The sequence below is a fragment of the Oncorhynchus mykiss genome, chromosome 19 (genome assembly GCF_057628025.1).
Source record: "Oncorhynchus mykiss isolate SJ-2025 chromosome 19, ASM5762802v1, whole genome shotgun sequence".
In the NCBI taxonomy this organism is placed as follows: domain Eukaryota; kingdom Metazoa; phylum Chordata; class Actinopteri; order Salmoniformes; family Salmonidae; genus Oncorhynchus; species Oncorhynchus mykiss.
The window spans coordinates 69,400,708-69,415,028 of NC_143040.1; the positions used below are offsets into that span (position 1 = coordinate 69,400,708).

General features: G+C 51.3%; 1 protein-coding gene across 1 annotated transcript; it reads left to right on the forward strand.

Moving 5' to 3' along the window:
• Nucleotides 1-691: 691 nt before the first annotated feature.
• On the forward strand, nt 692-13,355 carry chrna2a (cholinergic receptor nicotinic alpha 2a subunit). The gene is made up of 7 exons (XM_036955232.2): nt 692-918; nt 6,725-6,876; nt 6,955-6,999; nt 8,102-8,211; nt 10,743-10,962; nt 11,313-12,254; nt 12,905-13,355. Exons 1-7 carry the CDS (start codon nt 846-848, stop codon nt 13,028-13,030), a joined length of 1,668 nt encoding a protein of 555 aa, XP_036811127.2. The 5' UTR covers nt 692-845; the 3' UTR covers nt 13,031-13,355.
• The last annotated feature ends 966 nt before the right edge of the window (nt 13,356-14,321 follow it).

The window sequence follows — 14,321 nt, forward strand, 5'->3', positions numbered from 1 at the left end:
TAATTCCAGTGAATCATTTTGGATTGAAAACGTACAGGCAGCCTAGCCAGCCCAATTTTGAATATATAAACCAAATTTGATCACATTCACATTTTCTCCTGACACACAAATGGACTATACATAATCCATAATGTTACCCTGACCAAATGGACAGCGCACATAGGCTGTACGCATCTGCTCTTATTTTATTTATTTCACCTTTGTTTAACCAGGTAGGCCAGCTGAGAGAACAAGTTCTCATTTACGACTGCGACCTGGCCAAGATAAAGCAAAGCAGTGCGACACAAACAACAACAACAGAGTTAAACATCAAATCAAATCAAATCCAATGTATTTATATAGCCCTTCGTACATCAGCTGATATCTCAAAGTGCTGTACAGAAATCCAGCCCAAAACCTCAAACAGCAAGCAATGCAGGTGTAGAAGCACGGTGGAGTAAAACAAACATACAGTCAGTCGCCTACAGTTGATCAGATTGACAAATGGTCTTGTTTTCATCCCATACAGCAGATCAGCAATAATGTTATCTAAAGTTGTTAGCTAACGATTAAACCATTTTGAATGAACGGCTAAATGTCGACATTTTACGCTGAGCCCCCCTGGACAAACGTTGAATACTGAAGTCAAACCGTGAGATCTTGTTGAGGACACAGCACCGCAGACAGAGGGGGTTACTTCCATCTCTCTCTCAGTCTCTCAGGAGTTACAGAGTGGTAGGCTGGACTGGAGATCACGAAGGGACAAGGAAATAAGGACTATTTTTACGCGACTTTTCCGTTCACTTGGAACGTTTATAAATATATATATATATATATGTAAAAAATGAAAAAATAAAAAAAGGAATATGGAAGGGAAAAGCGGATACCTCTTATTCACGCGCACCGCAGTGGTTTACGGTTTAATCCTCATCAACCCGGGTAAGTTAATACAGTCTCTCGCTTGTTCGGTGTCTGTGCCCACTGGCGTTGCCAACCTATGTATAGGCGTACCTACCTGGGAAAATAAAAGTGAGAAAGTGAGGCTTTCTATTCGGCAAAAAAAAAAAGCGTTACGCACAACTAAACTGTGCACAAACAGTATAGCATCATAGCCTACATGTTGTTAAACTGAGGATTTATGACTTTTGACTTTTTCAGACTTATCCAATATCCATTGACAATCAAAACTCATAAAATTATTTTATTTTCAAGGATAGTCCGTTTTGAGTATTGTCTATAGATCTTAAAGCCTTTTTTCTGTAGGTGGCAGGTTCAGTTACTCTAAGCTGTTACTGATTATGTGAGACAATCTATCTTCCAGTTAGCCTACTGAAGTGATGTATATTGAATTAATGGTCCAAGGCCAATCATAACTAATAAAGCCTGATGACCTTCAAAAGCGGAGTGGCCCAGCAGAACACTTTACACTCAAATCTCTCTCTCTGTGTCCCCTCTCTCTCTCTCTATCCCCCAACCCCTCTCTCTCTCTGTCCCCCACCTCTCTCTCTCTATCCCCCACCTCTCTCTCTCTCTATCCCCCAATCCCTCTCTCTCTCTGTCCCCCACCTCTCTCTCTCTCTATCCCCCAACCCCTCTCTCTCTCTGTCCCCCACCTCTATCTCTCTGTCCACCACCTCTCTCTCTCTATCCCCCAACCCCTCTCTCTCTCTATCCCCCCTCTCTCTCTCTGTCCCCCACCTCTCTCTCTCTATCCCCCCTCTCTCTCTCTGTCCCCCACCTCTCTCTCTCTCTGTCCCCCACCTCTCTCTCCCTCTATCCCCCAACCCCCCTCTCTCTCTGTCCCCCCCTCTCTCTCTCTCTCTATCCCCCCACCTCTCTCTCTCTGTCCCCCACCTCTCTCTCTCTATCCCCCCACTTCTCTCTCTCTCTATCCCCCCACCTCTCTCTCTCTGTCCCCCACCTCTCTCTCTCTAACCCCCACCTCTCTCTCTCTCTATCCCCCCCTCTCTCTCTCTGTCCCCCACCTCTCTCTCTCTATCCCCCCCTCTCTCTCTGTCCCCCACCTCTCTCTCTCTCTATCCCCCAACCCCTCTCTCTCTCTGTCCCCCACCTCTCTCTCTCTCTATCCCCCAATCCCTCTCTCTCTCTGTCCGCCCACCTCTCTCTCTCTCTATCCCCCAACCCCTCTCTCTCTCTGTCCCCCACCTCTCTCTCCCTGTCCCCCACCTCTCTCTATCCCCCAACCCCTCTCTATCTACCCCCCCCCCTCTCTCTCTCTACCCCCCCTCTCTCTCTCTCTATCCCCCCCTCTCTCTCTCTGTCCCCCAACCCCTCTCTCTCTCTGTCCCCCACCTCTCTCTCTCTCTATCCCCCAACCCCTTTCTCTCTCTGTCCCCCACCTCTCTCTCTCTCTATCCCCCAACCCCTCTCTCTCTCTGTCCCCCAACCCCTCTCTCTCTCTGTCCCCCACCCCTCTCTCTCTCTCCCCCACTGCTCTCTCTCTCTCTATCCCCCAACCCATCTCTCTCTCTGTCCCCCCCCTCTCTCTCTCTATCCCCCAACCCCTTTCTCTCTCTGTCCCCCCCCTCTCTCTCTATCTATCCCCCCCCCTCTCTCTCTCTACCCCCCCTCTCTCTCTCTCTATCCCCCCCTCTCTCTCTCTGTCCCCCAACCCCTCTCTCTCTCTGTCCCCCACCTCTCTCTCTCTCTATCCCCCAACCCCTTTCTCTCTCTGTCCCCCACCTCTCTCTCTCTCTATCCCCCAACCCCTCTCTCTCTCTGTCCCCCAACCCCTCTCTCTCTCTGTCCCCACCCCTCTCTCTCTCTCCCCCACTGCTCTCTCTCTCTCTATCCCCCAACCCATCTCTCTCTCTGTCCCCCCCCTCTCTCTCTCTATCCCCCAACCCCTTTCTCTCTCTGTCCCCCCCCTCTCTCTCTCTCTATCCCCCCCTCTCTCTCTCTGTCCCCCAACCCCTCTCTCTCTCTGTCCCCCACCTCACTCTCTCTCTATCCCCCAACCCCTCTCTCTGTCCCCCACCTCTCTCTCTCTCTATCCCCCAACCCCTCTCTCTCTCTGTCCCCCACCTCTATCTCTCTGTCCACCACCTCTCTCTCTCTCTGTCCCCCACCTCTCTCTCTCTCTATCCCCCAACCTCTCTCTCTCTCTATCCCCCCCTCTCTCTCTCTGTCCCCCACCCCTCTCTCTCTCTGTCCCCCAACCCCTCTCTCTCTCTGTCCCCCACCTCACTCTCTCTCTATCCCCCAACCCCTCTCTCTGTCCCCCACCTCTCTCTCTCTCTATCCCCCAACCCCCCTCTCTCTCTATCCCCCCCTCTCTCTCTCTGTCCCCCACCCCTCTCTCTCTCTGTTCCCCAACCCCTCTCTCTCTCTGTCCCCCACCTCTCTCTCTCTCTATCCCCCCTCTCTCTCTCTGTCCCCCACCTCTCTCTCTCTCTATCCCCCACCTCTCTCTCTCTATCCCCCTCTCTCTCTCTCTGTCCCCTACCTCTCTCTCTCTCTATCCCCCACCTCTCTCTCTCTACCCCCCCCTCTCTCTCTCTGTCCCCCACCCCTCTCTCTCTATCCCCCCACCTCTCTCTCTCTATCCCCCCACCTCTCTCTCTATCCCCCCACCTCTCTCTCTCGGTCCCCCACCTCTCTCTATCCCCCCACCTCTCTCTCTATCCCCCACCTCTCTCTCTCTGTCCCCCACCCCTCTCTCTCTATCCCCCACCTCTCTCTCTCTATCCCCCAACCCCTCTCTCTCTCTGTCCCCCACCCCTCTCTCTCTATCCCCCCACCTCTCTCTCTCTATCCCCCCACCTCTCGCTCTCTATCCCCCACCTCTCTCTCTCTGTCCCCCACCCCTCTCTCTCTATCCCCCCACCCCTCTCTCTCTATCCCTCCACCCCTCTCTCTCTATCCCTCCACCTCTCTCTCTTTATCCCCCCACTCTCTCTCTATCCCCCCACCTCTCTCTCTATCCCCCCACTTCTCTCTCTCTATCCCACACCTCTCTCTCTACCCCCACCTCTCTCTCTCTATCCCCCCACCTTTCTCTCTGTCCCCCCTCCTCTCTCTCTGTCCCCCCTCCTCTCTCTCTCTATCCCGCACCTCTCTCTGTCCCCCCCCCTCTCTCTCTATCCCCCCCTCTCTCTCTCTACCCCCCCTCTCTCTCTCTCTATCCCCCCCTCTCTCTCTCTGTCCCCCAACCCCTCTCTCTCTCTGTCCCCCACCTCTCTCTCTCTCTATCCCCCAACCCCTTTCTCTCTCTGTCCCCCACCTCTCTCTCTCTCTATCCCCCAACCCTCTCTCTCTCTGTCCCCCAACCCCTCTCTCTCTCTGTCCCCCACCCTCTCTCTCTCTCCCCCACCGCTCTCTCTCTCTCTATCCCCCCAACCCCTCTCTCTCTCTGTCCCCCACCTCTCTCTCTATCCCCCAACCCCTTTCTCTCTCTGTCCCCCCCCCTCTCTCTCTATCCCCCCCTCTCTCTCTCTGTCCCCCAACCCCTCTCTCTCTCTGTCCCCCCACCTCACTCTCTCTATCCCCCAACCCCTCTCTCTGTCCCCCACCTCTCTCTCTCTCTATCCCCCAACCCCTCTCTCTCTCTGTCCCCCACCTCTATCTCTCTGTCCACCACCTCTCTCTCTCTCTGTCCCCACCTCTCTCTCTCTCTATCCCCCACCCCTCTCTCTCTCTATCTCCCCCTCTCTCTCTCTGTCCCCCACCACTCTCTCTCTCTGCCCCCCAACCCCTCTCTCTCTCTGTCCCCCACCTCACTCTCTCTCTATCCCCCAACCCCTCTCTCTGTCCCCCACCTCTCTCTCTCTCTATCCCCCAACCCCCCTCTCTCTCTATCCCCCCCTCTCTCTCTCTGTCCCCACCCCTCTCTCTCTCTGTTCCCAACCCCTCTCTCTCTCTGTCCCCCACCTCTCTCTCTCTCTAATCCCCCCTCTCTCTCTCTGTCCCCCACCTCTCTCTCTCTCTATCCCCCACCTCTCTCTCTCTATCCCCCTCTCTCTCTCTCTGTCCCTACCTCTCTCTCTCTCTATCCCCCACCTCTCTCTCTCTACCCCCCCCTCTCTCTCTCTGTCCCCACCCTCTCTCTCTATCCCCCACCTCTCTCTCTCTATCCCCCCACCTCTCTCTCTATCCCCCACCTCTCTCTCTCGGTCCCCCACCTCTCTCTATCCCCCCACCTCTCTCTCTATCCCCACCTCTCTCTCTCTGTCCCCCACCCCTCTCTCTCTATCCCCCACCTCTCTCTCTCTATCCCCCAACCCCTCTCTCTCTCTGTCCCCCACCCCTCTCTCTCTATCCCCCACCTCTCTCTCTCTATCCCCCCACCTCTCGCTCTCTATACCCCACCTCTCTCTCTCTGTCCCCCACCCCTCTCTCTCTATCCCCCCACCCCTCTCTCTCTATCCCTCCACCCCTCTCTCTCTATCCCTCACCTCTCTCTCTTTATCCCCCCACTCTCTCTCTATATCCCCCCACCTCTCTCTCTATCCCCCCACCTCTCTCTCTCTCCCCCACCTCTCTCTATCCCCCACCTCTCTCTCTATCCCCCACCTCTCTCTCTCTGTCCCCCACCCCTCTCTCTCTATCCCCCCCACCCCTCTCTCTCTATCCCTCCACCTCTCTCTTCTTATCCCCCCACTCTCTCTCTATCCCCCCACCTCTCTCTCTATCCCCCACCTTTCTCTCTCTATCCCCCCACCTCTCTCTCTCTATCCCCCACACCTCTCTATCCCTCCACCTCCCTCTCTCCGCCACCTCTCTCTCTCTCTATCCCCCACCTTTCTCTCTATCCCCCCACTTCTCTCTCTCTATCCCACACCTCTCTCTCTACCCCCACCTCTCTCTCTCTATCCCCCACTTTCTCTCTATCCCCCCACTCTCTCTCTCTATCCACACCTCTCTTTCTACTCCCATCTCTCTCTCTCTCTATCCCCCCACCCCTCTCTCCCTATCCCTCCACCTCTCTCTCTTTATCCCCCCATCTCTCTCTCTCTCCCCCCACCTCTCTCTATCCCCCACCTTTCTCTCTCTATCCTCCCCACCTCTCTCTCTCTATCCCCCACACCTCTCTCTCTCTATCCCTCCACCTCTCTCTCTCCCCCACCTCTCTCTCTCTCTATCCCCCACCTTTCTCTCTATCCCCCACTTCTCTCTCTCTATCCCACACCTCTCTCTCTACCCCCACCTCTCTCTCTCTATCCCCCACCTTTCTCTCTGTCCCCCCTCCTCTCTCTCTGTCCCCCCCTCCTCTCTCTCTCTCTATCCCCGCACCTCTCTCTGTCCCCCCTCTCTCTCTCTATCCCCCACCTCTCTCTCTCTATCCCCCCACCCCTCTCTCTACCCCCACCTCTCTCTCTCCATCCCCCCACCTCTCTCTCTCTATCCCCCACCTCTCTCTCTCTATCCCCCCACCCATCTCTCTATCCCCCACCCCTCTCTCTACCCCCCACCTCTCTCTCTCTATCCCCCCACCCCTCTCTCTACCCCCCACCTCTCTCTCTCTATCCCCCCACCTCTCTCTCTCTATCCCCCACCTCTCTCTCTCTCTATCCCCCACCTCTCTATCTCTATCCCCCACCTCTCTCTCTCTCTATCCCCCTTCTCTCTCTCTCTACCCCCACCTCTCTCTCTATCCCCCCACTTCTCTCTCTGTCCCCCCACCTAATCTCACCTAATTTGTGACTGATTATAGCTAGTGTGTGTCTGTGTTTGTTTGTGTGTATGTGTGTTTGTATGTGTATGTGGTGGTGGGGTTCTTTCTCAGTGTTAAGTGATGACTGGACTCATGCCCATGCAGAGGACAAGTTGTTCAACAGGCTGTTCATTGGCTATAACAAGTGGTCCCGCCCCGTACGGAACATCAGCGACGTTGTCATCGTCAAGTTTGGTCTGTCCATCGCACAGCTCATAGACGTGGTGAGACAACTCGCACATTCATGTTTTCTACACTTAACCTATCACTCAACCAATCAAATCTCTATCCTTCACCCTCAGGATGAGAAGAACCAGATGATGACCACCAACGTGTGGCTGAAACAGGTTAGATCACTGTTCTATTCTCTTAGTGGCTGAAACAGGTTTGAACACTGTTCTATTCTCTTAGTGGCTGAAACAGGTTAGATCACTGTTCTATTCTCTTAGTGGCTGAAACAGGTCAGAACACTGTTCTGTTATATTAGTGGCTGAAACAGGTTAGAACACTGTTCTATTCTCTTAGTGGCTGAAACAGGTTAGAACACTGTTCTATTATATTAGTGTCTGAAACAGGTTAGAACACTGTTCTATTATATTAGTGGCTAAAACAGGTTAGAACACTGTTCTATTCTATTAGTGGCTGAAACAGGTTAGAACACCGTTCTATTATATTAGTGGCTGAAACAGGTTAGAACAATGTTCTATTCTATTAGTGGCTGAAACAGGTTATAACACTGTTCTATTCTCTTAGTGGCTGAAACAGGTTAGAACACTGTTCTATTATATTAGTGGCTGAAACAGGTTAGAACACTGTTCTATTCTCTTAGTGGCTGAAACAGGTTAGAACACTGTTCTATTCTATTAGTGGCTGAAACAGGTTAGAACACTGTTCTATTCTCTTAGTGGCTGAAACAGGTCAGAACACTGTTCTATTCTCTTAGTGGCTGAAACAGGTTAGAACACTGTTCTATTCTATTAGTGGCTGAAACAGGTTAGAACATTGTTCTATTATATTAGTGGCTGAAACAGGAAATAATAGTCTTCCATTCTATTTTCTTATTGTCTCTACTTTCCTCGATGTCTATGGCTGTATTTACACAGGCAGCCCAATTATTGGCAAAATAGCTAATCCGATTGGTCAAAAGATGCAGTTAGGTGAAAAAATATTAGAATTTGGCTAGCTGTGTAAACTATAACATTCAGATCGCATGGAGAAATCTCCTGAGATGATGAAGACTTTTAACTGTTCTGGTTTGTCCTGTGGTTAACCCCTCCAGGAGTGGAGTGACTTTAATCGTATCGTGTGTGTGTGTGTGTGTGTGTGTGGGAGTGTGTGTGTGTGTGTGTGTGTAGGAGTGGAGTGACTTTAATCATATCGTGTGTGTGTGTGTGTGTGTGTAGGAGTGGAGTGGCTTTAACCGTATCGTGTGTGTGTGTGTGTGTGTAGGAGTGGAGTGACTATAAACTGCGGTGGCGTCCATCTGACTACGACAACGTAACGTCCATTAGAGTACCTTCTGAACTGATCTGGGTACCTGACATCGTCCTCTATAACAAGTAAGTCTAACACACACACACACACACACACACACACACACACACACACACACACACACACACACACACACACACACTCGATGACTTGAAGTGATCAATTAGTTGTGTAGGAGGAAGCATTAATCTGTGGTTCTATAGTTGTGTAGTAGGAAGGTGGTTCTATAGTTGTGTAGGAGTAAGCATTAATCTGTGGTTCTATAGTTGTGTAGGAGGAGGCAGTAATCTGTGGTTCTATAGTTGTGTAGGAGGAGGCAGTAATCTGTGGTTCTATAGTTGTGTAGGAGGAGGCAGTAATCTGTGGTTCTATAGTTGTGGTTCCATAAACATAATCAATCAATATAATGTATTTATTCGTAAAGTCCTTTTTACATCAGTAGATGTGACAAAGTGCTTTTACAGAAACCCAGCCCAAAACCACACACGGTGCCTGGAAAACACTCCTTAGAAAGGCAGGAATTTAGGTAGAAACCCAGAGAGGAACCAGGCTCTGAGGGGTGGTCAGTCCTCTTCTGGCTGTGCCGGGTGGAGATTATAAGAGTACATGGACATTAAGGCCAGATTGTTCTTCAAGATGTTCAAACGTTCATAGGGTCAAATAATAATCACAGTGGTTGTAGAGGGTGCAACAGGTCAGTACCTCAGGTGTAAATGTTGGTTTTTCATAGCCGAGCATTCAGAGGTCGGGACAGCAGGTGCGGGAGAGGGAAAGAGAGGTAAGGAGAGAGGGAGAGAGAGCGAGAGAGAGAAAGAAAGAGGTAAGGGGAGAGGAAAGAGGAGAAGGAGAGAGGGAGAGAGAGGGAAAGAGGTAAGGAGAGAGGGAGAAAGAGAGGTAAGGAGAGAGGGAGAGAGAGGTAAATATAGGTAAGGAGAGGGGAGAGAGAGGGAGAGAGAGAGGGAGAGAGAGAGGTAAGGAGAGAGGGAGAGAGAGGGAGAGAGAGGTAAGGAGAGAGGGAGAGAGGTAAGGAGAGAGGAAAAGAGAAGGTAAGGAGAGAGGGAGAGAGAGGGAGAGAGGTAAGGAGAGAGGGAGAGAGAGGAGAGGGAGAGAGAGGGAAAGAGAGGTAAGGAGAGAGGGAGAGAGAGAGGGAAAGAGAGGTAAGGAGAGTGGGAGAGAGTGGGAGAGAGAGAGAGGGAAAGAGAGGTAAGGAGAATGGGAGAGAGAGAGAGAGAGAGAGAGAGAGAGAGAGAGAGAGAGAGAGGGAAGGAGAGAGAGAGAGAGGGAAAGAGAGGTAAGGAGAGAGGGAGACGAAAGCGGCAGGCCTGGGACAAGGTAACATGTCTGGTGAACAGGTCAGGGTTCCATAGCCCCAGGCAGAACAGCTAAAACTGGAGCAGCAGCACGACCAGGTGGAGAGTAAGTAATCATCAGGTAGTCCTACAAGGAGCACACTGAAATTCATAGTTCTTTCTATATAATAGTTGTGGTTCTATAAAACAGTCATGTTTTGTTCTATAGTTGTGGTTCTATAAAACAGTAATCTGTGGTTCTGTAGTTGTGGTTCTATAAACAGTAACCTGTGATTTTATAGTTGTGGTTCTATAAAACAGTAATCTCTGGTTCTCTAGTTGTGGTTCTATAAACAATCATCTGTGGTTCTCTAGTTGTGGTTCTATAAACAGTACCTGACTTTCTCACCACCAGTTGTAAAGAATAGGCTGTCTTGCATCAGACAGTCGTGTCCCCAGGCAGAAGAACACATCACACAGAATTCATCATCAACATTCACATATCGTTCTAATACTCCTGAATAAACTAGCATCGCTTAGGGTTCCTTTACTCACGTTTGATTTCTAACATAATGAACGAGCATGCCTTTCCCCTTGTTTTTGGACTTTAGATTCTATTGTTTTAGAATAAGACATGAAGTGGAAGTAGTAGTGCACATCACTCCCTGGTCTAAAGAGTCTTCCTCCCCTCTTTCTATCTTCTTCTCTCTCTGTCTCTCTGTCCTTCTCCTTCCCTCCTCTCTTCCCACCGTGTCTGTCTCTCCCCTGCTCTCTCTCCCTTTCTCTTTCTTTCTCTCTCCCTCCATCCCTCCCTCTTTCTCTCCATCCCTCTCTGTCGCCATCTTCCCTCCCTCCCTCGCTCCCTCTTTCTCTCCCTCCTTCCCTCCCTCCCTCTCTCTCGCTCTCTCCTCCTCCCTCTCGCTCTCTCCCTCCCTCCCTCTCTCTCTCTCTCCTCTTCTCTCTTTCCCCTCTCTCCTTCTCTTTCTCTCCCTCCCTCTCTCTCTTTCTTTCCCTCTCCCTCCCTCCTTCTCTTTCTCTCCCTCCCTCTCTTTCTCTCCCTCCCTCTCTCTTTCTTTCCCTCCCTCCCTCTCTCTCTCTCTCTCTCTCCCTCCCTTTCGCTCTCTTTCTCTCCCTCACTCTCTTTCTCTCCCTCCCTCCCTCCCTCTCTCTCTCTCTCTCTCTCTCTCTCTCTCTCTCTCCCTCCTTTCGCTCTCTTTCTCTCCCTCACTCTCTTTCTCTCCCTCCCTCTCCCTCCCTCTCTTTCTCTCCCTCACTCTCCTTTTCTCCCTCCCTTCCTCCCTCCCCAGTGCGGATGGTGAGTTTTCAGTGACCCATATGACCAAGGCTCATCTGTTCCATAGTGGTCATGTGCGCTGGGTTCCCCCGGCCATCTATAAGTCCTCCTGCTCTATAGACGTCACCTTCTTCCCCTTCGATCAGCAGAATTGTAAAATGAAGTTTGGCTCCTGGACCTACGACAGAGCTAAGATAGATCTAGAGCCTATAGGGGATACTGTGGATCTGAAGGTAGGTGTTGCGCACACACACACGCACGCACGCACACACACACACACACACACACACACGCACACGCACGCACACACACACAGATACACACAGATACACACACAGATACAAACACACACACACGCACACACACACACAGATACACACACACACACACACACAAACACAAACACAGATACACACACACACACACAGATATACACACACACAGATTTACACACACAAACACAGATACACACACACACACACACACACACACAAATTTACACACACAAACACAGATACACACACACACTGATTCACCCCCCCCCCCCCCCCCATCCCCTGCTGTGTCTCTGTTTCTGCTCCAGGACTACTGGGAGAGTGGTGAATGGGCTATAGTGAACGCAGTGGGAACCTACAACACTAAGAAGTACGACTGTTGCCATGAGATCTACCCTGATATAACCTACTATTTCATGATCAGACGCCTGCCTCTATTCTACACTGTCAACCTCATTATCCCTTGTCTCCTCATCTCCTGTCTCACCGTCCTGGTGTTCTATCTGCCTTCTGATTGTGGAGAGAAGATCACCCTGTGTATCTCCGTCTTACTTTCTCTCACCGTCTTCCTGCTGCTCATCACTGAGATCATCCCCTCCACCTCCCTGGTGATTCCTCTCATCGGGGAATATCTCCTTTTCACCATGATCTTTGTCACTCTGTCTATTGTGATAACGGTGTTTGTCCTGAACGTCCATCATCGTTCCTCTGCTACTCACACCATGCCTCGCTGGGTTCGGACACTGTTCCTGTCTGTCATTCCCCGGTGGCTCTGCATGAAACGACCTCCACCTGATCTCAGGAGGAGGGGCTTAGTCGGCAAACTCCACCCTTTCGGAACCTTCAGAACGCCTGGCCCCTCCCGCTCTTCGTCGCATTCCACAGCTCACACCTGGCTCATGCGGGAGTCCGATGTTGATCTCCATGGTAACGAGGACGAGGATGTGATTCGCCGTGGTTACTTGGATACGGAGATGGACGCGGGGTTAGGGGTGGGGCTGAGGCTTCCCCCATCCTTCTCCTTTCCCCCTCCCTCTCCCCGCCTGCCCGTCTACACCCCCCTCATCCCCAAGACTCACACCACCCAGCGGCCCCCCAATCTGAGCCTGACCCCCGACTGGGACTACAATCCCCCAGGGTCTAATGTTGGTATGGCCCCAGTTCCAGCCCTGTCTCCTGCAGTGTTACGAGCCCTGGAGGGGGTGATGTACATCGCTGAACACCTCAGAGCCGAGGACCAAGACTTCTCTGTGAGACCCCTACTGCACCACACAGGGAACTACAACCCCCTACTGCACCACACAGGGAACTACAACTCCCTATTGCACCACACAGAGCAATACCACCTCCTACTGTACCACACAGAGAACTACAACCCCCTACTTTACCACACAATAACTACAACTCCCTACTGCACCACACAGATAACTACAACTCCCTACTGTACCACACAGAGAACTAGACTACCCAATGTACCACACAAGAACTACAACTCCCTGCTGCACCACACATAGAACTACAACTCCCTACTGTACCACACAGAGAACTACAACTCCCTACTGCACCACACAGAGAACTACAACTCCCTACTGCACCACACAGAGAACTACAACTCCCTACTGTACCACACAGAGAACTACAACCACCCAATGTACCACACAAGAACTACAACTCCCTACTGTACTACACAGAGAACTACAACTCCCTACTGCACCACACAGAGAACTACAACTCCCTACTGTACCACACAGAGAACTACAACTACCTACTGACCAACAACACACGATTTAGGGGAGATGGAAAGCGAGGGGAGAGAACTGAGTAGAATCTGTCTCTGGATGTGCATTTTGTGGTCTTTTTACAATGTTAATTAACCTGTGTGTGGTTTGTGTGTGTCCAGGTGAAGGAGGACTGGAAGTACGTTGCCATGGTGATAGATCGTATCTTCCTTTGGATGTTCATCATCGTGTGTCTCCTGGGAACCATCGGATTGTTCTTACCACCCTGGCTGGCCGGCATGATCTAGAACCCTGTGTGTGTGTACCTAAGGGCTCGTCCTTCTGCTATGGCTCTCTCCGGAATGATCTAGAAGAGTTCTAAGAACTGTTCCTTACTCCAGGCATTCTAGAACTTTATCCTTCTCCGTTCTACAATCTAGTGTCAACGTTAATGATGTTGAGGACCTGGACCCAGGACTCTCCAGCCAAGTCACAACTCCAAGAAGCATCCCACCTGTTCACCCCCCTGTCCCCCTCCCCACCCCCCTGTCCCCCACCACACACCTGAAAAATGATAAAGATTGACCTATTTAACAACTAAGACTTATTGGTGAATTAAAACAAAAAAATCTGTCTTTGTATGGACATTAAATATTCAATGTATAGATAGGTCTGCCGATGAATAGTAGAGAGAGAGAGAGAGAGAGAGAGAGGAAGATAGAGGGATTGGGGGGGTAGAGGGATTGGGGGGGGGGGGTAGGGGAGGTAGAGGGATTGGGGGGAGGTGAGGAGGTAGAGGTATTGGGGGGGAGGTAGAGGGATTGGGGGGAGGTGAGGGAGGTAGAGGGATTGGGGGGAGGTAGAGGGATTGGGGGATTGGGGGGGTAGAGGGATTGGGGGGGTAGAGGGATTGGGGGGGGTAGAGGGATTGGGGGGGGTGGGGTAGAGGGATTGGGGGGGGTGGGGGGGTAGAGGGATTGGGGGGGGGGGGGGGGGTAGAGGGATTGGGGGGGGGGGGGGGGGGGTAGAGGCATTGGGGGTGAGGGAGGTAGACCTGGAGGGATGCTTGCACAAATCCAATGTCTATAAATGCACGGGGGGACACTTCTGGGTAAAGGGTGGAGAATGGGAACACAGCAGACTGGGCCGATGGGTCTGTGTTCTCTGGGTTAGCAGTTAACGACGGCCCCTACACTCTTAAAAAACCCCAGCAGAGCCCCCTCTGCTGGTGAGAACTGGAAAGGGAGGCTTTGTGTGTGTGTGTGTGTGTGTGTGTGCGCACTAGTTTTCCTACATTATTAAGCACCCCAATGTCCTCACATTTCACCTATACATCCTGAAAAGGTAGGAAAACAACAACTGTTTGAAAAGTCAGGCCCTGAATATGTTCAAGTGTTATTTTAAATATAATTTGTAATGGTTGAATATTTTTACACTCCAAACAGTCCTGATTACAGCCATGTTAGTCATTTAGCAGACCCTCTTATCCAGAGCGACTTACAGGTCATTCATCTTCAGATAGCTAGGTGAGACAACCACATATCACAGTAGTTAGTATATTCAGATAGCTAGGTGAGACAACCACATGTCACAGTAGTT